Here is a 27,649-nt window from a genome sequence, read left to right on the forward strand (position 1 = left end):
AGCTTTCATTTATTCAAAACTGCACCGCAGCCGAGCATTGGCACCCGTTATTCAGTGCTCTTGTTTTACTTGACACAAGGACTGCAACTTCTGAAAAATTATTCTGGACCTCAGTCATTTATTCTGAAATGTCCAAAGTCGGACATGGGTTGTGGGATTCTTTTTTGATCACCATTTTTGAAATAGGACGTAAACCCATGAAATTGTTAATCACAATTTGCAATACTATTCCAGACACATGACCCGGAAGCTGTTTGACTTTGCGAAGGGCCGCTGTGCCAGCGAGAGTCAAGACAGTCCCATGTTCCAGGAAGTCTTGCTAGGGGGGCATTTCTACCAGATGCTACTGAAGGTTGGTAACCAGGGGGGGGGGGGGGGGGGTGGGGTGCAATGTTTGCCAGATGTTACAGAAGGTTCGCAACCAGGCAGGGCGGGGGAGTGGGAAGGTAGTTCCTTCCCTCCTTGCAGCTGTTTTGCTCCTTTTCAATGCTGTCTTGTTTGTATACAAGTATACTTTAAGTGTACGTTTCCTTTGCAAAGTTATATAGTCTGTGTTATGTACACAGTTCATTACAAAGAGTATAACACTTTCTCTATTTAGCTTATTATCAGTTTCAGGTTGAGTTTAAATGCAATGCTGTTCTTAATGGCTGAGATTGTTCCTATTTCAGCCATAGTATCGGGTGAGTAAACATGTGTTCCATGTATTTGCAGTCAAAGCTGGGACAGTATTTAAACTTGCTGAAAGTGGTTTTAGATCGGCATGCAAAGGCAAACAAGGGAGGAGCAGAGTTATTCAAAGTGACACCAGGTGGGTTAACACAAGCTTTATAAGTTAAGATGAATTATTTTACCTGTTTTTATTTGTTAGCAATATTATTGTCACTTAAAAGTGGAAACAATTCTCTAAATATTGTTATGTCAGTTACAAATTTGTTTCAAATATGTTCTTGTTAGCTAACCTGAGCACATTAATAATTAATTAAGAGCTTTTAAGATACCAATTTTATGAGCTTAGTAAGGCATTGGGTGTATGTGAACCTTTAAGAAAACAGTAACATTACTGTCTGTAAATTTGCCACCATTTTCTATAGTTTTTCTTGAAACAAAGTGACTTATGGTGAGGTATTTATTTTATATTTTCTGTCATCGTCGAGTCTGATATCATCATAACCAGGATGATATAAATCCTATTTCAGAATTATTCAATGAAATTTGTGTTATTTGTTAAGCCTTCATTTTGTGGTCATTAACAGATACATTGCTGCGTGCAATGCGCTTTGCACCCGACATCTGTCATTCCATTGAGTACACTATGGCTACAGGGAATATTGACTCTAGCAACGCACATGCATTACTTCAGGTACAGACATATAGTGTTGTAGCATTTTTGTAACAAGCAATGTCATTGGCTGTTGTTTACAATCTTCCAAACAACATTGGTCTTTGAAAAAAAATCTTTGTTGATTTGTTTGCAAATGGCAATATTGACTTTTATATTGTCCTGGTAATCAGAGGTAAAGAGTGTTTTCCATCATCCATGAGAAACAATCATGAATTATGGATCCTATGGTAATTTTTCATTAATGAAGTCTCTTAAAGTTCTGACTATATTTTGAAAATAAATTGTTTATCAGCATTGTTTACATGTATGGAACAAAACAAAATGGCGGAAAATAACAGAATTGCCTTCAATGAATACACTTAAATTTGCATGTGTAGTATGTGAATATGTGGTTAAAATATTTAAAGAAATGACTTTTGAAAAGTTCAACAGAGTGTGAATTTCTATTGGTGTTTTAAGATGTTTTCAACCCAATAATCCATGTCTGGTTTTCCTTCCCCTGATCTTGGATACTTTTTTACATTTAAGTGATTTATAAACCCTTTACCTCTTAGATACGTATTTTGACCTATTTGTAGTCCCTTAGAAAGTTAAATTTAATTGACCTTTCTTACTAGATTCAAGTTTTAAAGCCTTCATTTCCATTCCTAAGGCACTGATGAGCAGCAAACAGCATAAAACCTGAACTTCCAGTTACTCGCAGGCTGTTCTGGTTTTTATGCTATTTGCATATAGCCATTTTCACTTTGCTTCCGAAAACTGCAATAACTGTTTGTTTTCTTTTTTAAGTGATTTATAAACCCTTTACCTCTTAGATACGTATTTTGACCTATTTGTAGTCCCTTAGAAAGTTAAATTAAATTGACCTTTCTTACTAGATTCAAGTTTTAAAGCCTTCATTTCCATCCCTAAGGTACTGATGAGCAGCAAACAGCATAAAACCTGAACTTCCAGTTACTCGCAGGCTGTTCTGGTTTTTATGCTATTTGCATATAGCCATTTTCACTTTGCTTCCGAAAACTGCAATAACTGTTTGTTTTCTTTTTTAACGTAAATAAAATAAGTTTCATGTGAAGATGCTGTTTGCTGCTCATCAGTACCATTGAGTTGAAAATGAAGGCTTTAACACATGAATCTAGTAAAAAATGTCTTAAATTGAATTTGATTTTTTAATGGACTACAAGTACATCAAATTGTGTATTTGAGTGGTAAAGGGTTAAATGCTCTTTTAAACTAATTGAAAGTTGTTTCATCTCGCTGTTCTGTAGACATCCGGTCTCACAGTAGTTGCAGACAAACTCAACTTCATGCGCTACATGTCCCACTTTCGGTGCGTGCATCGCGGTGCGTTCTTTGGACAGATGAGGACAACAGGGGTGAGGAAGCTGCTGCCAGAGGCATGGGGTACGTGGGCAGAGGAAATAGTCTGTATATATATGGGGTATGTGGGCAGAGGAAATAGTCTATATATATATGGGGTACGTGGGCAGAGGAAATAGTCTATATATATATGGGGTACGTGGGCAGAGGAAATAGTCTGTATATATATGGGGTATGTGGGCAGAGGAAATAGTCTGTGTATATATATATATGGGGTACGTGGGCAGAGGAAAAAGTCTGTATATAATGGGTACGTGGGCAGAGGAAATAGTCTGTATATATATGGGGTACGTGGGCAGAGGAAATAGTCTGTAAATATATAGGGTACGTGGGCAGAGGAAATAGTCTGTATATATATGGGGTACGTGGGCAGAGGAAATAGTCTGTATATATATAGGATACGTGGGCAGAGGAAATAGTCTGTAAATATATAGGGTACGTGGGCAGAGGAAATAGTCTGTGTATATATATGGGGTACGTGGGCAGAGGAAATAGTCTGTATATATATATGGGGTACGTGGGCAGAGGAAATAGTCTGTAAATATATAGGGTACGTGGGCAGAGGAAATAGTCTATATATATATGGGGTACGTGGGCAGAGGAAATAGTCTGTATATATATGGGGTACGTGGGCAGAGGAAATAGTCTGTATATATATGGGGTACGTGGGCAGAGGAAATAGTCTGTAAATATATAGGGTACGTGGGCAGAGGAAATAGTCTATATATATATGGGGTACGTGGGCAGAGGAAATAGTCTGTATATATATGGGGTACATGGGATGAGGAAATAGTCTGTGTATATATATATATGGGGTACGTGGGCAGAGGAAAAAGTCTGTATATAATGGGTACGTGGGCAGAGGAAATAGTCTGTATATATATGGGGTACATGGGCAGAGGAAATATTCTGTATATATATATGAGGAAATAGTCTGTATATATATGGGGTACGTGGGCAGAGGAAATAGTCTGTATATATATATGGGGTAAGTGGGCAGAGGAAATATTCTGTATATATATATGGGGTACGTGGGCAGAGGAAATAGTCTATATATATATGGGGTACGTGGGCAGAGGAAATAGTCTGTGTATATATGGGGTACGTGGGCAGAGGAAATATTCTGTATATATATATGGGGTACGTGGGCAGAGGAAATAGTCTGTATATATATGGGGTACGTGGGCAGAGGAAATAGTCTGTGTATATATGGGGTACGTGGGCAGAGGAAATAGTCTGTGTATATATGGGGTACATGGGATGAGGAAATAGTCTGTATATATATGGGGTACGTGGGCAGAGGAAATAGTCTGTATATATATGGGGTACGTGGGCAGAGGAAATAGTCTGTAGATCTAGAGCCTTGCTCTGGGGAAACTGGCGTTTAATGCATGTGCATTGAGTTGTCATCCCAATTTACCTGTTGCAGATTGCACTGGCTAATCTTGCACAACATTTTTGGCTTGTTTGGTATGTTTATGCCCCCGGATCGAATGATCCGGGTATATTGTTTTTGGCCTGTCTGTCAGTGTGTCTGTCCCAAAACTATAACCTTGGTCATAACTTCTGCAATATATAAGATAGCAACTTGATATTTGGCATGCATGTGTATCTCATGGAGCTGCAAATTTTGAGTGGTGAAAGGTCAAGGTCATCCTTCAAGGTCAATAGTAAAAAATTAATGAAAAATTCAAAGCGGCGCATAAGGGGGCATTGTGTTTCTGACAAACACATCTCTTGTTCTTTTAAGAGAACTCTCTTCTCAGCGGAAATCAATGTTTATGCCCGCAAAGGAGGGCATATAGTGATCGGACTGTCCGTCCGTCTGTCCGTCACACTTTGCGTTTAGGTTTCGAAAAATGCTCATAACTTCTATGTCGCTTCAGATAGCAATTTCATATTTAGCATGCATGTGTATATTGACAAGACCTTTCCATACGCACACAAATTTTGAACCCTGTGACCTTAGGGTCCGCATTTAGGTTTCGAAATCTGCGTTTAGGTTTCGAAAAAAGCTCATAACTTTTATCAAGCGTTTATAGGGGGCATAAGTCATCCTATAGTGACAGCTCTTGTTCTTTCCTAAAACTTAAACCTTCGTTAAAGTTTGGTCATAACTTTTTTAATATTAAAGATAGCAACTTGATATTTGGCATGCATGTGTATCTCATGGAGCTGCACGTTTTGAGTGGTTGAAGGTCAAGGTCATCCTTCAAGGTCAAAGGTCAAATTTATGGCTTCAAAGCGGCGCAATAGTGGGCATTGTGTTTCTTACAAACACATCTCTTGTTAGTTTATGTGTTAACGGAACTAATGGATGACAAATTGCAAAATACTTACAGATTTTGTTAATACTTAATGGCAATTCGAACAAAGAGGGCTCAGCCTGCAATCAAATTTTAGGGTGAAGTGACTACTCTGTCAGCTGAAATTAGGGAGAAGTAATGCAACTAAAAGGAGAAGTGGTTTCTTTTATTCAACTCTTCACTAATTTTAATCCCCTCATTTTACCTCGTCAATCATTATTATGATGAATCAGAAAGAACTCACATTTTGCAGTTTGGTTAAAAACATTAACAAATATGAACAAGCACACTCAAGTGTAAATGTTGAGTTATTGTATTTAAATGAATTTAATTAATATAATATTATAATCGAAAAATTTCTGACTTTAAGTAATTCATCAAAACAGCTAGTGACCTATACAAACAAAGGAATGAGCAACCTTGCTATATCCCGTTACAGACTGCAAAATAAACAGGTGCGTGAGATTTGATCATCTGGGTCGCTTGAATCAACTACTGTACTGTATCAACCATGTGTCTAAGTGATATCGATTGCGAGCAATTTCCCTCATTTATGGTGTTTTTTGTTTCTTAATATTCCACTTTTGTTGTTTTTAATATTAAGCAAATACATGTTTGTTCATTTTTGCGTTGTTTGTCTTGAAAATAAATGATTTAATATTCTTATAAACACGCAGTTTGCTAAACTGAACCAAATTACTGGATCCGTTGACGAGTAACAGTACCATTTGTTTTTCAGGGTTTAAATTGCCATTGCAGTGATATTTTTATGCCCCTGGTAGGGTGGCATATAGCAGTGGCACTGTCTGTCCGTCCTTCTGTCTGTCTGTCACACTTTTGCGTTTAAGTTTCGAAAAATGCTCATAACTTCTATGTTGCTTCAGATGTAACCTTCATATTTGGTATGCATGTGTAAATGGACAAGGCCTTTCCATAGGCACAACAATTTTGACCCCTGTGGCCTTGACCTTAAACTTAGGGTCCACATATAGGTTTTGAAATCTGCGTTTATGTTTCGAAAATTGCTAATAATTTCTATTAAAGCGTTTTTTGGGGGCATATATTATCCTATGGAGACAGCTCTTGTTTGCTGCATATGTTGTCCCTTATTAGCCTGTGCAGACTGAACTGCACAGGCTTATCTGGGACAATACTTTTTGCATATGCATTAAGCCCTGTTTTGCCAGAGTTAGGGTCATTATTGTTTATTGGCAAATACGATTTGTGTTGGAGTCCTATTGTCAAGGAATTCCTTCTGCAATTGAGTAGCATATATCAGAATTGTTGCTTCCTTAAATGACCAATCAACAGTCATAAATGATAATGCTTACTGACCTCTTTATGCTTAGTTTCAACCTATTTATTTTAGCTTGTTTGCATCAAAAGCCTCATGCTTATTTGAGACGCTCTCGAGTCCGTTTTCTGGGCCTAGAACCAGTACTTGGTGTCTTTTTGGGAGATCTAAAGAATGCTCTCTCAGTGGGTATTGAACCCACGACCTCCCAGTTGCTAGGCTTAGGCTTAAAATTTAACTTAGAATTTTGAAAATGAGTTTTCAGGTTTTTATTTGATCAAATATGGGGCACAACTGTCACTTATTTAGTTTCTTTCAAAGAACTTCTTTAATCGTCACCTATATATGGCTACAGACATTATGTAACCAATGTGTTATTCTTAAGATTAACCAATGGGGTTTTCAAGTTATTTTAGTTTGGAAGGAGATATTCTAAATAACTGTTAATGTTTAATCATATTGGAAACAGAGCGAATGCTCTTCAATGCCGAGAAACATCTAGAATGTAATATTTTATTGATTGGCTATTATGGTATAGCCATATTTGATTCAACTAATCAAAAAGCAGGTCTAAAACTAAGTCCAATTCATACTCTGTAAACTCACACAATGTGTTATGCGTCCCTGAATTTGTGTTCGCATTTTGATGATTTGTCTCTCACATTTTGTTTGCCACAAATATTGCCTCTGGCCTATAAATGTTTGTTTTTATCATAAGAAGGTTTAAATTTGGGTGGCATTAATTCAAAGACTAGGTAAGCAGATCTTTGAAAATGTTGCACCACTTGAATTCAGGTTAGCCCTTTATGGCCAGCATGGTACTCTTGTTGCAATCTTGGAAAATGGGGTTTAATGCATGTGGATTATGTTTCCTCAGAGATTTGCACAGGCTAATCAGGCACAATACTTTCAGCCTAAACTGGATTTTTTGTTAAGAAGAGACTTCCTTTCAAATAATTTTACAATAAAAGCAAAAAGTGCATTTAACCCTGTTTTGGCAGATTGAGGTGCATATATAACTTCATCATGAAAATGCTCTTGTTAAATCCGTTCAGGTTTCCTGTGTCCAGTACACACTCCAGACGGTGCACCCTGTGGTCTGATGAACCATGCGGCCGCACAGTGCCAAGTAAGTACAAGGTCACAGGTCAGAGGTCATTGTCCAAATATGGGCACAATGCAGCACAATTCAGCTGTCTGTGCCCAAACATGTGTAAGGGGGTTTCCATGTCCATGATAAGTACTCATATGGCAACAGCGTTACTGGTAGACACAAATTATGGTGACCAGTTATTTGTTTATTTTTCCCTTGCATCAAATTTTGGAAGTGGTCTGCCCGGCATTCTGTTTTCCTGACCTTTTTTATGTTACCCTATGAGATAGATAGCTGATTTTTGGTATGTGAGACTACTTACATGATCTTCAGATGAAGGGTGAAATTCATTATTGTCCATTGATTTTCGGCGAGTAATGGGCCTTGGGAGATTTAATATTTTTGGGGGGGAATATACATAAAAGTATGTTTATGGGGCCAACAATTGGCTTAAAATTGGTGCTAGCAATATTAATGTATATCATAGCATATTTTCCTAAGCTTATCAAATTTACTTAAAATCTTTGAACAAATCAAATAAGGACAAACAGATATGCAGTCATATCAAATAAGGACAAACAGATATGCAGTCATATCAAATCAAATAAGGACAAACAGATATGCAGTCATATCAAATCTCCAGCTGACTTCAAATTTGTACCAACTAAGAAAAAAGTTCATTGTTAATTCATACATGCACAAAAGATGTCAAATCACAGTCAAATTTTTATACCTCGAAACAAAGTTTGAGGAGTGTAAGGACTCAGTTTATTTATCTGCTGTTTGGTCATGTTATGTTTGTGCATTGTTATATGTTCACATTTCCCAAGTCATGAAATTGAGCATAATTAAGCCATCGTCATGCAGTTTAGAAACACTTTTTATCAATTGTTATCAGCATATTATTGAGTTATTTGACACTGATGTGAAGGGCTATTGGTAATGTTTGTGTCTAAGCTCTTAATTGTTCAACATTTCCATTTCTGTAAAATCATCATTTTTGGTGGGACATAATTTTTTGATGATTTGGTGGGTTGAACGATCCAGGGGACCGTTTTACTAACAGAGTTACGCTAGCGTATGTCTACGATTTTCGTAATTCCTTGCGTACGTTTGAAATTTTTGCGCAAATGCGTTTTACTAAAAAATGCGTACGTAAGTTTTACGTAAGTTTTAACGCAACTTTACGAACAAAAAAAGCATGCGTAAGCATTCAGTATTTTCGTAAATATGGCCGCGTTAAAAGACACTTATGAACCCTATTAATTAATCAAGCAAGTATTTTTTTAGATTTCTACGGTAGGAGTATTATTGATTAAACAAGATTTAACAAGAAGCCGTCGGAGACGGGTTATGATCCCCAAAGTTTTTTTGTCACAATATTGCACTATATATTCAGATAAAAGGAAACGTCTAGTAGGTGGGGGGGGGGGGGGGGGGGGGGGGGACAAGAATTGCACTATATGTACAGTTAATGGAAAATTTCAAACGGCCATAACTCTGTGAAAAATCATCCGACCAGAACCGGCTGATAATATGCACATCTCCTCTTGGTAGTGAAACTTCCCACAAAGTTTAATTGAATTCCGGTCATTAATTGCTGAGAAATAGCCCGGACAAAAATTGTGCACGGACGGACGGACACACGCACGGACAGACGAAGCGGCGACTATATGCTCCCCCCCCCCCAAAAAAATGGGGGGGAGCATAATAAATTATTATGGTGTTTTTGAGCGTTTAAACTACAGTAAGCACATGTCACGTTGTGTTTTTTTTCTAATCTAAAATTGTGTTCATTGTTAAGTTTCAAAGAAAATATAATAGTGCGCTAGATGATACTCACTGTTCTGCAATTTTTTCCCACGCAAGATCCTTATCTTTTCCAGACAACGTCGATGAAAAATTGCCGTTTATCAACGCATGCTGCTCGATGTAAGCAGCTGCTAACACCTCCGTTTCTATTTTTGTCCAATTCAATTTCCTTTTTTCTCTTTTCTTCTCATTAAGCGTTACCGCATCCATTGTGACAAGTTACAACTTAAACAAGTGCAGACGACACTAGGTGACAACACACTTACGAAAGCAGATGGGTTACATAAAACAACAAAGTAAAAATAGTATAGTTTAACCGTCAGAGTTGTTGTTGTTTGTTTACATGTCACCTCCAAGTTGGAGAGTTACGATCATTTTTTTCACTTACGTACGATGTCAAACTTACGCAATGTTAGTAAAACGCACTTACGAAATGCGTACGTTATTCGTAACTTGTCAACTTACGCCAATACTTACGCAATACTTAAGTATTGTTAGTAAAACGGTACCCAGGACTTTAACACCAATACATCAGAAAATGCACCATTGCAAATGCCAGTTTTTTTCTTCTAATCAGAAATCATAACTTTATGTATCTTCAAAATAGTCATATAAAAAATCAACAACAACTTGTATGTCAACTTACCTGGTATATAACTGGTTTTACAGAATACACATGTATTTCACTTCTAACAAATGATCATCACATGGTATGCTTTAAGATTCAAGTATTCAACATGCCTGTCCAGCCAGTGAATGACATATTATACTCCCTTGGTGTCTTTCCTTTGGGTGACTCTGTGTGTCCTGTGCGAGACTGCTACATTGTTATGCTTGACGGGAAAATGGTCGGCTACGTGGCGTGTGCTGCTGCCGAAAGGGTGTCTGACAACTTGCGACGTATGAAAGTCATGGGACTAAACAAGGTAAGGGTAGAGATTACAGTATATGAGGATATGATTTAGGGTACACCTAAAGATACCATTAATCATGCAATAATTGTCAAGAATGTTCTGAATTCCCATTTCCACTTCCTAGTGTGATGTTTTATTATTATGAATGATAGTTGTCCTCAAGTGTGGCTTAGCCAGCCCTGGAAAGGTTGGAGTATTTCAACAGACTTTCATGATATTACATCATTGAACATGGAAAAATCCCAGCAAAAAAAAAATAATTTCATAATGTTAAGCTTCGAAACACTTCGGGCACTACCATAAAAACTATGCAATCACTGCTATATTTACCCTTTCCCACTCAGAAGCAAATTTAAAATGTCAATTTGCAAACAGCATAATACCAGCACAGCCTTCGAGTAACTCGCAGTCTCTTCAAGATTTATGCTGTTTGCTGCTCATCAGTATCTTAAGGTTGGAAACAAAGCCTTTAAAACTTGAATCTTGTAAGAAAGGTCTTTAGTTTAATTTGATTTTATAAGTGACTACCAATATGTCAAAGTAAGTATCTAAGTTGAAAAGGGTTAACATTCACATAAAAACACTTGCAGGTTCCAAGCACAATGGAGATATGCCTTGTAAAGTCCACGCCCTATGCCAGTCAGTACCCAGGCTTGTATCTGTTCACGACACCAGCCCGTATGCTGCGCCCAGTGCGTAACCTTGGGCTCCAGGAAGTGGAGATGATTGGGACGTTTGAGCAAGTCTACATGGACATCTGTATCTGCCAGGAGGAGGCTTATACAGGGGTGGGTGGGGAAGGTGTTTTATCAGGCTTACCAAGTGGTGGGTGGGGAAGGTGTTTTATCAGGCTTACCAAGGGGTGGGTGGGGAAGGTATTTTATCAGGCTTACCAAGGGGTGGGTGGGGAAGCTGTTTAATCAGGCTTACCAAGGGGTGGGTGGGGAAGGTGTTTTATCAGGCTTACCAAGGGGTGGGTGGTGAAAGTGTTTTATCAGGCTTACCGAGGGGTGAGGAAGCTGTTTAATCAGGCTTACCAAGGGGTGGGTGGGGAAGGTGTTTTATCAGGCTTACCAAGGGGTGGGTGGAGAAGGTGTTTTATCAGGCTTACCAAGGGGTGGGTGGGGAAGCTGTTTTATCAGGCTTACCAAGGGGTGGGTGGGGAAGTTTTTTTATCAGGCTTACCAAGGGGTGGGTGGGGAAGGTGTTTTATCAGGCTTACCAAGGGGTGGGTGGGGAAGGTGTTTTTTCAGGCTTACCAAGGGGTGGGTGGGGAAGGTGTTTTATCAGGCTTACCAAGGGGTGGGTGGGGAAGGTGTTTTATCAGGCTTACCAAGGGGTGGGTGGGAAGGTGTTTTATCAGGCTTACCAAGGGGTGGTGGGGAAGGTGTTTTATCAGGCTTACCAAGGGGTGGGTGGGGAAGGTGTTTTATCAGGCTTACCAAGGGGTGGGTGGGGAAGGTGTTTTATCAGGCTTACCAAGGGGTGGGTGGGGAAGGTGTTTTATCAGGCTTACAAAGGGGTGGGTGGGGAAGGTGTTTTATCAGGCTTACCAAGGGGTGGGTGGGGAAGCTGTTTTATCAGGCTTACCAAGGGGTGGTGGGGAAGGTGTTTTATCAGGCTTACCAAGGGGTCATCAGGGAAAACTATTATAAACTATTTATTAAAAAGGACAGAAGAGCAGCAAAAATTGCTGGTCATACTTACTCAATTTTTAAGGTCTGACTGGACTAAATACTAATTTACAATTTTTCACTTGACCAAAGAGTTATTTTAATTTTTAACATTAACAAGTAATACATTTTCCATATTTTTTACTCTTAACATTTCCCTTGTCAAGCTTGTAAAAAAAGCATTAAAATCTCAACTGACATTTCCAAAAAATGGCAATTAAAATAAAAAAAGTAGAAAATCTTGAACATGAACATTTGTTTAGTTCAATATAATAAGTGTTTTTCCCCCCATTTTGAAGATACAAATACATGTATACATTTTTGCTTGCTTCTATACTTGTTAAAAATATCTTCTGTGATTTTGTGTTAAAAAACCCCGATAAGTTCAGTGTTCAATGTCAGAAATCAGTGTTTTGTATCCCTCAGGTTACAACCCACCAGGAACTGACTGGTGTAAGCATGCTGTCATTTGCTGCCAATCTGACCCCATTCTCTGACTTCAATCAGTCTCCTAGGAACATGTACCAGTGTCAAGTAAGATAGAAGTGTGTGAAATATTAGGTGAGCAGCCATTTAAGTCCGTGTTGTATGTCATAGGTTAATTCCCAAATTACCTGTCATTACAATTGTTTGGCCTTCTGCCATATTTTATTAATACATGCATCTTTGAAACGAAGATTTTATAATAATTATATTTTGTTTGAGATATCACCTAAGTAAACGTGGTTTATTACTGTACATACATAAGTTTAAAAGTTCTGTCTCAATGCACACAGTCCAATCAAAGATCACACCTGCCATTTCCAGATGGGCAAGCAGACGATGGGTGTTCCAGTCCACACGCTGCAATTCCGTAACGACAACAAGCTGTACAAGCTGCAGACTCCACAGACCCCAATGGTGCGTCCGACCAAGTATGACGATTTTGAGATAGACAACTATCCGCTGGGAACAAATGCCATTGTGGCAGTCATATCATATACCGTATGTATTTGGGAAATTGTACACTGTATGTTGATGAATATGCTGTAAAGTCATGGTATTATCAAATATATGCAAATTGTTAAAAGCATACACATTTGTTTACAATTAAAACATATATTGAAGGGTTAACAATTATGTCACATCAATAGCATGATGTTAGCTTATCCCATTTATGCCTAGTGGACTCTCCCATCCCATCAGACACAGTGACGTTGATTCAACGTTGAATAAACGTCAGATTCAACATTGAAAATTGGTTGGATTTATATTTGATTTTGAAAGTTAAGACAATGTTGAGGCATCAACCTAAAATCAACGTCGATATCGACGTTGAATCAACGTTGTCTCAACATTGAAAATAACGTTGATTCAACGTTGAAACAACGTTGACTTAACGTCAATATTTGGTTTAATTTTCATTAATTTCCATTCAATGTAGCGAGGTTTTCCAATTGTTCTATTAGAATAACGGTTAGGACTTTATATAATGTAATCACTACATTGAGTTCATTAATAACACTACACTTTATTTAAATTTAAGATCGTTTTTTATTTTTATTTTAACAGTTCCATAATATTCCAAAATAAGCAGATTTTACTTTTACATAAATTTATAAATGTGCTATGGTTTGGTTTGAAATTTCATGGATGTATTGATTTTAATAAGGATAAGTGCCATGCTTAAGAACCAGAACGTATCACTTTCTTAAATGAGAGTTATTGCCCTTTGTTTTTATGCCCTCTTTCGAAGAAAATGGGGTATATAGTTTTCGCACCGTCTGTCTGTAAGTCTGTCAGTCTGTCACACTTTTCGTGTCCGCTCTTTAATTCAAATAGTTTAAATCTGATCTTTACGAAACTTGGTCAGAAGTTGTATCTAGACACTATCTAGGTCAAGTTTGAATATGGGTCATGCCGGGTCAAAAACTAGGTCACGTGGTTGAAAAAACAAATCCAAGGGAAGTAATAAGCTTTAAATGGACATATTTATCTGACCTGCCAAATTATTTTTTTTTTTTTAAATAAATCAAAGCGGCGCAGTAGGCGGCATTGTGTTTCTAACACAGGTGGTAACTTTTTATGTCCTCCACTATAGTAGTGGGGGACATATTGTTTTTGCTCTGTCTGTTGGTCTGTTGGTCTGTCTGTTTGCGCCAACTTTAACATTTTGCAATAACTTTTTCTATATTGAAGATAGCAACTTCATATTTGGCATGCATGTGTATCTCATGAAGCTGCACATTTTGAGTGGTGAAAGGTCAAGGTCATCCTTCAAGGTCAGAGGTCAAATATATGTGGCCAAAAACGCTCATTTTATGAATACTTTTGCAATATTGAAGATAGCAACTTGAAATTTGGCATGCATGTGTATCTCATGGAGCTGCACATTTTGAGTGGTGAAAGGTCAAGGTCAAGGTCATCCTTCAAGGTCATAGGTCAAATATATGTGGCCCAAATCGCTTATTTTATAAATACTTTTGCAATATTGAAGATAGCAACTTGATATTTGGCATGCATGTGCGTCTCATGGAGCTGCACATTTTGAGTGGTGAAAGGTCAAGGTCATCCTTCAAGGTCAGAGGTCAAATATATGTGGCCCAAATTGCTTATTTTATGAATACTTTTGCAATATTGAAGATAGCATCTTGATATTTGGCATGCATGTGTATCTCATGGAGCTGCACATTTTGAGTGGTGAAAGGTCAAGGTCAAGGTCATCCTTCACAAGGTCAAGGCCATCCTACAAGGTCAAACATCATATAGGGGGACATTGTGTTTCACAAACACATCTTGTTAAATATTGAAGATAGCAGCTTGATATTTGGCATGCATGTGTATCTCATGGAGCTGCACATTTTGAGTGGTACAATTTGAAGGTGAACATCCTCCTTCCAGGTCTAGGGATCGAAAAAACAAATCCAAGGGAAGTAATAAGCTTTAAATGGACATAATTATCTGACCTGTCAAATTATAATTATTTTTAACCAGGTTTTCCGAAGGAAAAAAACTGGTTATTAGATTGGCGAATGCGGGCGGGCTGGCTGGCTAGCTGGCTGGCTGGCTGGTGGGCTGGCGGGCGGGCGGAACAAGCTTGTCCGGGCCATAACTATGTCGTTCATTGTCAGATTTTAAAATCATTTGGCACATTTGTTCACCATCATTGGACGGTGTGTCGCGCGAAATAATTACGTCAATATCTCCAAGGTCAAGGTCACACTTTGAGTTCAAAGGTCAAAAATGGCCATAAATGACCTTGTCCTGGCCATAACTATGTCATTCATTGTGAGATTTTAAAATCATTTGGCACATTTGTTCACCATCATGGGACGGTGTGTCGCACGAAAGAATCACGTCAATATCTCCAATGTCAAGGTCGCCATGACTAAAAATAGATTTAAAAAAAAAAAAAACTTACAAAGGGGGTTAATTTTGTTTGTTCATTTCAAAAGTTCAGTTTGAGTTTTCTCCCTTTATCAGATTTTTTTTTCACAATGAAAACCTGGTTTTGTGACAATTTTGTCCCTTGTTTTTAAATAAATCAAAGTGGCGCAGTAAGCGGCATTGTGTTTCTGACAAACAAATCGTGGTAAAAGGTCAAGGTCAAGGTCATCCTTCAAGGTCTAAGGTCAAAAATACAAATCAAAGGGAAGAAATTAGCTTTAAAGGGAGATAATTATTCAATATTGAACATAGCAACTTGATATTTGGCATGCATGTGTATCTCATGGAGCTGCACATTTTGAGTGGTGAATCTACAGTCACAGTAGTGGCTTTTAATTATTTGATACTAAAAATAGAGATTTGTTAGAGACAATTTGTTTCAAGGGAAGTAATTTATATAATTATAAATCTCAGATTATATATTTCCTTACCAAGAATTTAAGTTCTTTTCTTTTCACAGGTACTGTACTGTTTTTTTATTTTATGCTTTCCGGTGGTTTATAGAGAAATATCAGTGAATTAAAACTGATAATTTCACTGTTTCAAACAATGAAAATTATCAGTGAAAATTATCGATAATTTTCACTGTTTATGTTAAATGACGTCATTTTTTTGACGAAATGACGTCATGTTCCCAACGAAATTCTTTAGTTAAACTCTTTAACAATGTATATAAACTGTGAAATAAAGCATAAAATAAAAAGAAAATTTGTTGGATTCGATGGATTATCGATTTTAATTCACTCGTGATCATAGAAAATATATATTTTCACTCGTGGCTGCGCCACTCGTGAAAATATTATTTTCTATGATCACTCGTGAATTAAAATCGATAATCCACCGAATCCAACAAATATCATCTATTTATTCTCAATTATTTATAACTCAAATGATTGATTTGTCAAAGGTGTTTTTAAATGATATAATTATCATTTGTTCCTGTACTAATTTGTGAATGGTAGAGTTCATTACATACCTGTGGAGTAGTGTCCATAGATACATGATACAAGCGGCGCAGTAGGGGGCATTGTGTTTCTGACGAACACATATCTTGTTTTTGTCTCAGATGCAATACATCATTTCAACATGAAACTTCGTGGGTGCATGTATAAAATGAGGAGAATTACAATTCATAAAGACAGTAACCATACACTTAATTATTCTCTAAGTTTATACAGTATATCAAGGGATTTGCGCTCATCCATAAACAATATTTAATTTGCCAGAGATATCAATTTAACAAATTCGCTTGTTTTTACTTAAATTCAAGATTTGCACCCTCCTGAAATGAGTCATTGTAGATGTGTTTGTCATCTTGAACCATTGCTTTTGCCATTAATTTTGTTTAGTGCCTCTGCAAGCATCAACAATTTCTTAAATCTAAAATGTGTACAATCCCTTAAGTAACTACCTAATGAAGTTTAAAATAGTTGCAAAACACTCCTTGTTAAACCCTTTCCCACTCAGAAGCAAATAGAAAATGGCACCATGAAATATTCATTAAACCAGAATAATGTGCGAGTAACTTGCAGTCTGTTCAGGTTGTATGCTGTTTGCTGCTCATCAGTATCTAAGGGTTGCACATGAAACCTTTAAAACTTGAATCTGGCAAGAAAGGTCTTCATGTTAATTTGATTTTCATATGGGCTTCAAAGGCGTCAAAATGCGAATATAAGTGGTGAAGGGTTAACAATTCAGGGAGCGTCATGCATGTGCATAAAATGTTGTCCCGTATTAGCCTGTGCAGTCCACTCAGGCTTATCAGTGATGACACTTTCTGCAATTATTTTATTTGTATTCCCTGCCATAGGCGGAGGGATATTGTTTTGGCGTTGACCGTCCATCCGTCTTTCGATCCCGTCCATCCCGTCAGGAGCCATATCTTGGAAGTGCTGTGGTGGATTTCATTGAAACTTAGTATGAGTATATATTTGGATAAGAGGATGATGCACGCAAAATGGCATTGTACACCGACTGTTAATAACAGAGTTATGGCCCTTTCTATCTTGAAAAAATGCTTTTCAATAAGCTTAGAGCTTTATCTCCATTAACGCAAGAGCCAGAGCCATGAAACTTGCCATAGTTGTTCTCAATCATCTGGGGTTGCTTCACATTCAACACCCATAATCCTAGGGGCTAATGTCAAGGTCACACATCGAAGTCAAAGGGCGTATTCCATCCGTCCAGAAAACTTTTGTGTCCAGAAGCATATTGGCGGGGGATATCAATTCAACGAATTTGCTTGCTGATAAATAAGACTCTTTTTGACGAAAATCCAGTAATGGGGGAAAATGTCTTTCCTGATAAGCTTGTGCAGACTGCACAGGCTAATCCAGGACGACACTTTACGCACATGCATGAACATTTGTTACCAGGGATACGACATGGAGGACGCCATGGTGATCAACAAGGGGTCGCTGCAGAGGGGGTTCGGTCACGCCTCAGTGTACAAGACAGAGATAGTGAACCTGTGTAACAAGCTGGCCACAGGCCGCAGCCAGAACCAGACCACCCTAGTGTTTGGTAGGTGTGCTTTGGTGGAATTATAAACTAGTAACAAGGATTGTATAGTGTTTAGTAGGTGTGCTTGGTGGAATTATAAACTAGTAACAAGGATTGTATAGTGTTTAGTAGGTGTGCTTTGGTGGAATTATAAACTAGTAACAAGGATGTTATAGTGTTTAGTGGGTGCGCTTTGGTGGAATTATAAACTAGTAACAAGGATGTTATAGTGTTTAGTGGGTGTGCTTTGGTGGAATTATAAACTAGTAACAAGGATTTAATAGTGTTTAGTGGGTGTGCTTTGGTGGAATTATAAACTAGTAACAAGGATTTTATAGTGTTTAGTAGGTGTGCTTTGGTGGAATTATAAACTAGTAACAAGGATTTTATAGTGTTTAGTAGGTGTGCTTTGGTGGAATTATAAACTATCAACAAGGATTTTATAGTGTTAAGTAGGTGTGCTTTGGTGGAATTATAAACTAGTAACAAGGATTTTATAGTGTATGGTAGGTGTGCTTTGGTGGAATTATAAACTAGTAACAAGGATGTTATAGTGTTTAGTGGGTGTGCTTTGGTGGAATTATAAACTAGTAACAAGGATTTTATAGTGTTTAGTAGGTGTGCTTGGTGGAATTATAAACTAGTAACAGTGATGTTATAGTGTTTAGTAGGTGTGCTTTGGTGGAATTATAAACTAGTTACATGGATATTATAGTGTTTGGTATGTGTGCTTTGGTGGAATTATTTAGTAGTTAATGGATGTTATAGTGTTTATAAGGTGTGCTTTGATGGAATTATAAACTAGTAACATGGATGTTTTAAGGTTTGTTATGTGTGCTTTGGTGAAATTATAAACTAGTTACAAGGATGTTATAGTGTATGGTAGGTGTGCTTTGATGGAATTATAAACAAGTAACAAGAATAGTTTAGTGTTTGGTAAGTTTGTGTTGTTGAAATAACATACTAACAAGGACCATCTAGTGAGTGGGAAGAGAGCTTTGGTGAAATTATTTACTAGTAACAAGAATAGTTAACTATTGAGTATAAGGTTTGCTGATCTGAAATACTCTGTAACTCATTTTACATGTGCTTGGTGGTATTTTAATGCTTCATTCTTACATCAATGTCTGAACCCACAGGCTGTACTGCAGACTCTCAGCCTTACAAATCTGGCCAGCTCAACATTGACGGACTGCCCCCTATAGGCACCTATCTCACAGAGGGGTCACCATACTACAGGTAAGGGGTCACCACACAATAGACAAAGGGTCCCGACTTTGACCCCTTCTTTGGGAACTTCTTTGAAACTTTATTGTCTTAATGAGCCTTATATTTTTAGTACAATTTAGCCTCATGACGTCTAGAGTGATTTCAGCCTTCCCCCACCGCATCACCGTGATTCAGGCAAGCGTGACAAATACTTTCGTCACCCCTATACACTGTGGAACACTGCGGAACGCAGTGATGTCGCTGTGGCGAATTGCGGTGACAGGCTGAATAAAATATGTTAATAAGAACTCATGCGCGGGCGTTATCAGGAAATAAATCTTAAGTTGGACCACCGCAATCAACTTTTGCAGCGGTAATTGGCAGTGAAATACAGTTACATGTGAATGAACAATGTACATTTTGATATACTTTTTCATTTGTAAAGTTTATCATGCTCGGCTCGAACCACGGTAGAGCTCTGCAAGCCTCGCGCTAACATGGTTGTAAGCCTTGCATGATAAACCTAATCTTTATCCAAAACTCACATAATCTCTATTAATCCTCATCTTTTTGCATTAAAATATCACTGAATTGAATACCTACTGCCGAAGTCTCAAACGTACATGGGAATTAATACATGTAACAAGAGAAACAGGAAATCACTAAAATGTTCTTGAAACATGTTTATATGTTATTATTGGCAAGCTATATGTACACAAACGAGCAAGCATTTTTGAAATAATAATTAAAAACAATTCATTAAATAAACAGCAAGACAGTAAAACTTTATGCAGAAAGTACATATTTACCTGTATTTCACCGCGAACCACTGTGACTGGGGTGGTCAACCACGATCCAGGTGGTTCAGCAAAAGATTGATTTCCTGATAACGCCTGCGGTGCTAACCCACTTTCATCGCGATCTATCATTATGGAAACACCTTCAGATCACGATGACAAAAAGTTGTCCACTGTGGGACTGTGTTTTAGGCAGAAATCACGCTAGACATAGTGTAACCAAATTTTACTTGCGATGTGAAGATATGTTTGACATTTATTAACATGAAAATAAATGTAAAAGGACTTAAGTTAAGTAGTTTTATAAAATACTGAGAACTGCTACAATACATAGGAGCCTCACCCTGGGAAAACAGGGCTTAATGCTTGTGTGTTAAATGTCATGCCAGATCAGCCTGTGCAGTCATCTCAGGGTAAGCTTATAAAACACGACACTTTCCACGTTTGTGGTATTTTTTTGGTTCAATGTAGTTTTCTTCTTAGTGAAAATCTAGTTAATGTGGAAAGTATTGTCCCCAATTAGCTTTAATCTAATCTACCTATTCAGTTACTTGAACACGCAGTCCGGGGAGTCCAAGGTGGTCAAGTACAAGAGTAGCGAGCCTGCCTGGGTGGAGCATATCAAGGTTCTCGGGAGCGACCTTGGCGACACCATGAGCTTCAAGGTCGCTATCATGCTGCGTATCAATGTAAGGAGTTTATTGGAATTGTTCGGGTGTTGTGAGAGCTTAAGACATTTCCGGTATAAAATTTGTGTAGTTTGAACAGTCAACTCCTCTCTTACTTCTTGGAGAAGTGTGAGGTCACGTGAAAGCCTCATTTTAAGATATTTTATAGGTAGTTATTTGATAACTTTCCTAATAAATTTGTATGCCCCTGGATCGATAGATCGGGGGAATATTGTTTTTGGCCTGTCTGTCTGTCATTCTGTCCCAAAACTTTAAGGTTACAGTAAAGTTTTGCAATAACTTTTGAAATATTGAAATAGCAACTTGATATTTGGCATGCATGTTTATCTCATGGAGCTGCACATTTTGAGTGGTGAAAGGTCAAGGTCATCCTTCAAGGTCAAAGGTCAAAAATTTAATATATTAAAGTTTTGCAATAACTTTTGAAATATTGAACATAGCAACTTTATATATGGCATGCATATGTATCGCATGGAGCTGCACATTTTGAGTGGTGAAAGGTCAAGGTCATCCTTCAAGGTCAAAGGTAGAAAATTTAAAACTTAAATATATTAAAGTTTTGCAATAACTTTTGTAATATTGAACATAACAACTTGATATTTGGCATGCATGTGTATCTAATGGAGCTGCACATTTAGAGTGGTGAAAGGTCAAGGTTATCCTTAAATGTCAAAGGTCGAAAATTTAAAACTTTAATATAGTAAAGTTTTGCAATTACATTTGAAATATTGAACATAGCAACTTGATATTTGGCATGCATGTGTATCTCATGGAGCTGCACATTTTGAGTGGTGAAAGGTCAAGGTCATCCTTCAAGGTCAAAGGTAAAAAAAGCGGTGCATTAGGGGGCATTGTGTTTCTGACAAACACATCTCTTGTTAAGAAGTGTTATTAAATTGTTCACATAAACCAGTGCACAAAACTTGTCTTTCATTTCAACCAGGGGACATAATTATGATCATGTTTTATGCATGCCAAGGGACACTCTTGTGCATGTTGTCATGTAAGTTAGTGGACAGGGGGTAGAAAAGGTGGTTTAATGCAATTGTGTAAAGTGTCGTTCCAGACTAGACTCAGACTTTATAATCAGGGACGATACTTTCTGCTTTTATTGTATTAAGGCAGAAAGTGTCTTTCCTAATTAGTCTCATAGGGGCTGCATAGACTTATGTGGGACAGAACTTAATGCACATGCATTAGACACGCTTTTCTCAGAGTGTGTCTCGTATGTTTTTATGATATCTGGAGGATGATACTCTGTGCATGTTTTCCTTAGCAAGGGGTGGCAACTCTGTGTGTTTCTTTCAGAGAAATCCCATCATAGGAGACAAGTTTGCCAGCAGACATGGACAGAAAGGAGTTTGTAGGTAAGATTAGAGCAGCGTAATACAGGTGGTTTTCCATTGAAGTCTGAATTGAACGACTAAATTGAAAGTTTTGATATAGCAAGCTTTTCTTATGCCCCCGGTAGGGTGGCATATAGCAGTTGAACTGTCCGTCTGTCTGCCTGTCTATCTGCCCGAAAACTTTAACATTGGCCATAATTTTTGCAATATTGAAGCTAGCAACTTAATATTTGGCATGCAAGTGTATATCATGGAGCTGCACATTTTGAGTGGTGAAAGGTCAAGGTCATTCTTTTAGGTCAAAGGTAAAAAAAACAAATCCAAGAGAAGTAACAAGCTTTAAAGGGAGATAGTTTCTATGTATCATTTTGCAGGTACAGATCATTTTCACAAGGGAAGTAATATTTTTAGCTCACCTTTCACGAAGTGACATGGTTAGCTTATGTGATTGTGTGATGTCCATCCTGCATGCATGCGTCCGTCAACAATTTGTTTGTATAGACAGTAGAGGTCACAGTTTTCATCCAATCTTAATGAATTTCGGTCAGAATGTTTATCTTGATGAAATCTGGGTTGGGATTGTATTTGGGTCATCTTGGTTCAAAAACTAGGTCACTAGGTCAAATAATAGAAAAACCTTGTGTAGACAATAGAGATCACAGTTTTCATCCAATCTTTATGAAATTTGGTCAGAATGTTTATCTTGATGAAATCTGGTTTGGGATTGTATTTGCGTCATCTGGGGTCAGAAACTAGGTCAAATCATAGAAAAACCTTGTGTAGACAATAGAGGTCACAGTTTTCATCAGATGTTAATAAAATATGGTCAGAATGTTTGTCTTGTTAAAATCTGGGTCGGGTTCGAAATCGTCATTTAGAGTCAAAAACTAGGTCACTAGGTCAAAGTTAAAAAAAAATTGTGTAGACAGTAGAGGTCACAGTTTTTATCCAATCCTTATGAAATTTGGCCAGAATGTTAATCTTGGTGAAATTTGGGTTGGGATTGTATTTGGGTCATCTGTGGTCAAAAACTAGGTCACTAGGTCAAATCATAGAAAAACCTTGTATAGACAATAGAGATCACAGATTCCATCAGATCTTTATGAAATTTTGTCAGAATGTTTATCTTGATGAAATCAGGATTGGGATTGTATTTGCATCATCTGGGGTCAGAAACTAGATCACTAGGTCAAATTATAGAAAAACCTTGTGTAAATAATAGAGGTCATAGTTTTCATCTGATCTTAATGAAAAGAATGTATATCTTGATAATATCTGATTTTGGATCGTATATGGGTCATCTGGGGTAAAACATTAGGTCACCGGGCCAATTCTAGTAAAACCTTGTGTAGATGAAAGAGGTCACAGTTTTCATCACGTCTTAATGAAATTGTGTAGGGGACATATTTTGCTTGGCAATAGTCTTGTTTTAGCTCCATTGCATCAGAAGCTTTAGGGTTATAGAGACACGCATCAGAAGCTTCAGGGTTATAGAGACACACTGAGCCCGTTTCCTGGGTAGCACCAGTAGGTGGTGTCTTGAAGAAGATCTTTAAAGCTCAGACACAGTGGGGATTGAACATAGAATCTCATCATGCTAATAGTGGGTAGAGAAGTTAGAGTAATTGCTGTATATGATATAGAGATCTTGTACTTACTTGAACAACATTAGCTATTTGTTGTTGTTGTTTCCAGTATGCTGTATCCAACGGAGAATATGCCGTTTTCAGAGAGTGGAATGACCCCTGACATCATCTTTAATCCACATGGTTACCCCTCTCGCATGACCATAGGCAAGTTCTGTTGCAGTATCTATAAAGTAGTTTAGACTCATTCAATTATTTTTATCTAAAGTAGATGATAGTATTTGCAAATACACCAAAATATGCAAGTTAGTTGTAACCTGAATAATGATTGTTTTGGGCATGCTGATTATTTTATTGCTTCTTTGCATTATTGGCCATTTTATAAAGTATACAGATAGGGAACTCAAAAGAAATGTAAATAATCTGTCAATCAGTTTATAAAAGAAGCAGTTACACAAAATAAAACTATTTAGCATTATATATTTGTTTCAGATTATGAACTATATTAATGATTAAAAATATATTGACAATTACAAAAGTTGTGTCCCTAAGTTCATCCATTCATGACAATTGGATCATAAGAGAAGAGGCCACACCCAGGTTGTCAAATTATTATACCCCCTCAAACAAAGTTTAGGGGGGGGTATATAGGAGTGAATTTGTCTGTCGGTCGGTCGGTCTGTCGGTCCGTATTAAGTGTCTGTATTAAGTGTCCGCTCTCTAATTCAAGTAGTTTTCATCCGATCTTCACCAAACTTGGTCAGAAGTTGTATCTACATGATGTCTAGGCCAAGTTCAAACATGGGCCTTGCGAGGTCAAAAACTAGGTCACGGGGTCACTTAGTGCGTTTAAAACATTCAACATGTTGTCCGCTCTCTAATTCCAAGTAGTTTTCATCCGATCTTCACCAAACTTGGTCAAAAGTTGTATTTACATGATGTCTAGGCCAAGTTCGAACATGGGCCTTGCCGGGTCAAAAACTAGGGCACATGGTCACTTAGTGCGCTTTAAACATTCAGCATGTTGTCCGCTCTCTAATTATACCCCCATTACTATTGGTAATGGGGGCTATATAGGAGTCACTTTGTCGGTCGGTCCGTCGGACGGTCTGTCTGTCTGTCACGAAATTTCATCCAATCTTCACCAAACTTGGTCAGAAGTTGTATCTTGATAATGCCTAGGGCAAGTTTGAATATGTGTCATGCCGGGTCAAAAACAAGGTTACGGGGTCACTTAGTGCGTTTTAAACATCACAATGTTGTCCGCTCTCTAATTCAAGTAGTTTTCATCCAATCTTCACCAAACTTGGTCAGAAGTTGTATCTAGATGATGTCTAGGTCAAGATTGAATATGGGTCATGCCGGGTCAAAAACTTGGTCACGGGGTATCTTAGTGTGTTTTAAACCTCACCATGTTGTCCGCTCTCTAATTCAAGTAGTTTTTATCCAATCCTCACCAAACTTGGTCACAAGTTTTATCTAAATGATCTCTAGGACAAGTTTGAACATGGGCCATTCCGGGCCTAAAACTATGTCACGGGGTCACTTAGTGCTTTTTTTAACATTCAGCATGGTGTCGGCTCTCTAATTCAAGTAGTTTACATCCGATCTTCACCAAACTTTGTCAGTTGTTTTATGGAGATGATGTTAAGGCTAAGTTAGAGCATTGGCCTTTCTGGGTCAAAAACTAGGTCAAGGTTCACTTAGTGCGTTTTAAAAATTGAGCATGGTGTCCGCTGTTTTTTGTGAACATGAAATGCAAAATATTATGTTTCAATGCGGCATGTGGGGGTATTCGTCACGTCTGTGACAAAGCTCTTGTTTATATTTCTTGTAAAGCAAATAATTTTGTAAAAATATTTTCTTCTGAAACCACCAGATCTAAAGATTTAAAATGTGCATTGTAAAATGTGTATGTGGTTCTCTACAAACTGTGTGAAAAAAATCTCCAAGTTCACAAAAGCCCCAATTATTAATTGTAGCAACTTTTAACAAATCACCTAACAGCAGAGTATTCTTTACTTCTGTGACTAGCTTTAGTTGCCAGTGATGTTTTTGTTGCCAGCAGTCAAACATCTGCATGCAGTTACAAATGTTCAGAATCTTAAATTGAGTAGACCTTTCATTGAAATTGGACACCTGTATTGCTTGCAATACTGTCAAAGCCTCGTTTACCTTATAGTATACATGAATACATCTTGCAATAACAATGTACCTATTGTGGTAAACTTACATTTGTTTCAGTTTTGGGAAAATGTTATTTTGATTGAATTTTAAATATTTAACTGCAAATGAAGTCAAAATAGAATCCACAATCATTAAAAGCATAAGTGGAAACCAAATACACAATTCATTAAAAAATAAATCTGGTATTATTGTTCTGCAAAAGAACAAGTATCAGGTAAGACCAGGGGGTTTTTCATCTTAGAGAATGGCTGGTTTTGTACCTATTTGAGAAGTTTGCGACTCTATTTTTTGCAACTTTAAGAAGTTTGCAACTCATTTTCTCACAATTTTCAAAAGTTTGCAACTTCAAAAAGATGAGAAAGAAAGCCACAAAGTTTGTCCATGTGTTTTCCATGTTTCAAATGTTGAGTGTAACCTATTTATTCATGTTGGGTGTATCCTATTGTTACGTTCAGGTATGATGATATAGAGTATGGCAGGCCAGGCTGCCGCCTTGTTTGGCGACTGCTATGACTCCAAGCTCTTCCAGTTGAGTGTAACCGTCATAATCGTTTTGAGTGTACTCTATTGTAAAGTTAATTTTAGCCTATTATTATGTTCAGGTATGATGATAGAGAGTATGGCAGGCAAGGCTGCCGCCACGTTTGGGGACTGTTATGACGCCACGCCCTTCCAGTTCTCTGAAGAGGACCCCGCCATTGACCACTTTGGGAAACTGCTCACAAAGGGTTTGTACTGTACTGGTACCTACAATGTCTGAATGCAAAGTTTGTATTGTTGATTAAGAAAGCATGTAATGTCTGCAGGAACCAGGCGGGCTTGATAGGTCTATATTTTGACATCATTAGATTTACTTTCCCCATCCTAGCACTAACCCTTTATTCATGATGTTTTAAACCATGCTTGCCAAACCTTTGCAAGTGGTTTTTATGATTGTACCTTCCATATACCGTAGGTTTCCACGTATAGCGCGCAGTGTTTTACCTCCAAAATTCAAATTAAAAAGCCGGTGCGCGCTATACATTGATGCAACGCTATCCTGGCTGCTAAATTGGTAAAAAATATGTTGTGTAATCGTAAATAATCAAAATGGTCGCCATGTTTTTTTTCAAGAAAACTACCACCCTATAATCGTACAGACTGAGGGGCCATTGTCGAAACAACAAGAAGTCGCTACTGGTAGATATGAATGCGGTAGAAGAAGTTTTGGTCAAAAATAAATGTGTTTGAATAAACTTGCGGACATTTCTTTGTTTGTGTTTTTTACACTTCTTTATTGATGAATTCCGATGGGGATTGTTGTCGACATTCCGGAGAGCAGGCAAGGGTAGGTGCGAACGAGGTCTTTTTTGCGGGTAACGGTAGGTGTGAAAGGGGGTCATTTTGCAATTCGTAATTGGCAGATGTTATTGAGTAATATGTGCCACGACTTGTTAAGACGCTAATCAACATTTGAGACACTAATTGACACTTGAGAACGTGAAGATATGCAATTGCATTTTGTGTGTATAAATATTGAATGTTCAACAGTGGTGTACCTCAACAACTGTATCCCTGTCTCCCATAAGACATTCAAATTTACCATTAATGCCCATGCTTTCCCCGAGGAAAAATCACACGATGTACCCGAATTTTTATTTTCTCACGTTTTTCACGAAATGCACGTGGACTGTTAATCTTTTGCTAGAAAATTACAAAATTGAAAAGTATAGTGCTATGCAACCCATGCTCCTAATCATAATGACGCTTCCTATTTTGAATGCTTAATTAAGCTTTCCAATTACCCGGTTTATTAGATTGTGCAATAGTAAAATGGTGGCCATTTTCGGTCCTATTTGGTGGTTTTATTGTCTTTAAATATTTTTTTCTCCATTTTTGCATTTAAAAAACAGCCTGCGCGCTATACACGGGAGCGCGCTATACGTGGAAACCTACGGTAAATGTTTTTCGTTCGAAATTTACCCTAGTCTTCTGTATTTTTCTAAACATTATTAAAAAAAATTAAATGATGTTATAAAGATGCACAAATATATAACTTTACTGTATACCCCTCAGGATTGAAGTTGATTGATATTTATTTTGTAAAAGCA

The 27,649-nt window shown here is 37.6% G+C and overlaps 1 protein-coding gene and 1 long non-coding RNA gene across 3 annotated transcripts in view; both read left to right on the plus strand.

Moving 5' to 3' along the window:
- The window catches only part of LOC127854984 (DNA-directed RNA polymerase I subunit RPA2-like), a 57,580-nt gene that overhangs the window by 27,100 nt on the left and 2,831 nt on the right, over window positions 1-27,649 (plus strand). For both annotated transcript variants that reach the window (XM_052390193.1, XM_052390194.1), the window contains 15 exons: window positions 235-352; window positions 715-811; window positions 1,257-1,363; window positions 2,614-2,749; window positions 7,381-7,454; window positions 9,953-10,156; window positions 10,735-10,932; window positions 12,244-12,351; window positions 12,625-12,801; window positions 17,619-17,766; window positions 18,885-18,984; window positions 20,299-20,440; window positions 21,749-21,807; window positions 23,482-23,579; window positions 26,162-26,287. In XM_052390193.1, the coding sequence (XP_052246153.1) occupies window positions 235-352; window positions 715-811; window positions 1,257-1,363; window positions 2,614-2,749; window positions 7,381-7,454; window positions 9,953-10,156; window positions 10,735-10,932; window positions 12,244-12,351; window positions 12,625-12,801; window positions 17,619-17,766; window positions 18,885-18,984; window positions 20,299-20,440; window positions 21,749-21,807; window positions 23,482-23,579; window positions 26,162-26,287 (1,892 nt within the window). The remainder of the gene's footprint in view (window positions 1-234; window positions 353-714; window positions 812-1,256; window positions 1,364-2,613; window positions 2,750-7,380; window positions 7,455-9,952; window positions 10,157-10,734; window positions 10,933-12,243; window positions 12,352-12,624; window positions 12,802-17,618; window positions 17,767-18,884; window positions 18,985-20,298; window positions 20,441-21,748; window positions 21,808-23,481; window positions 23,580-26,161; window positions 26,288-27,649) is intronic.
- LOC127855023 (uncharacterized) lies at window positions 13,925-15,255 on the plus strand. The gene is made up of 2 exons (XR_008037320.1): window positions 13,925-14,065; window positions 14,358-15,255. It is a non-coding gene; the product is annotated as an uncharacterized LOC127855023 (long non-coding RNA).

This window comes from Dreissena polymorpha, chromosome 13, assembly GCF_020536995.1.
Source record: "Dreissena polymorpha isolate Duluth1 chromosome 13, UMN_Dpol_1.0, whole genome shotgun sequence".
In the NCBI taxonomy this organism is placed as follows: domain Eukaryota; kingdom Metazoa; phylum Mollusca; class Bivalvia; order Myida; family Dreissenidae; genus Dreissena; species Dreissena polymorpha.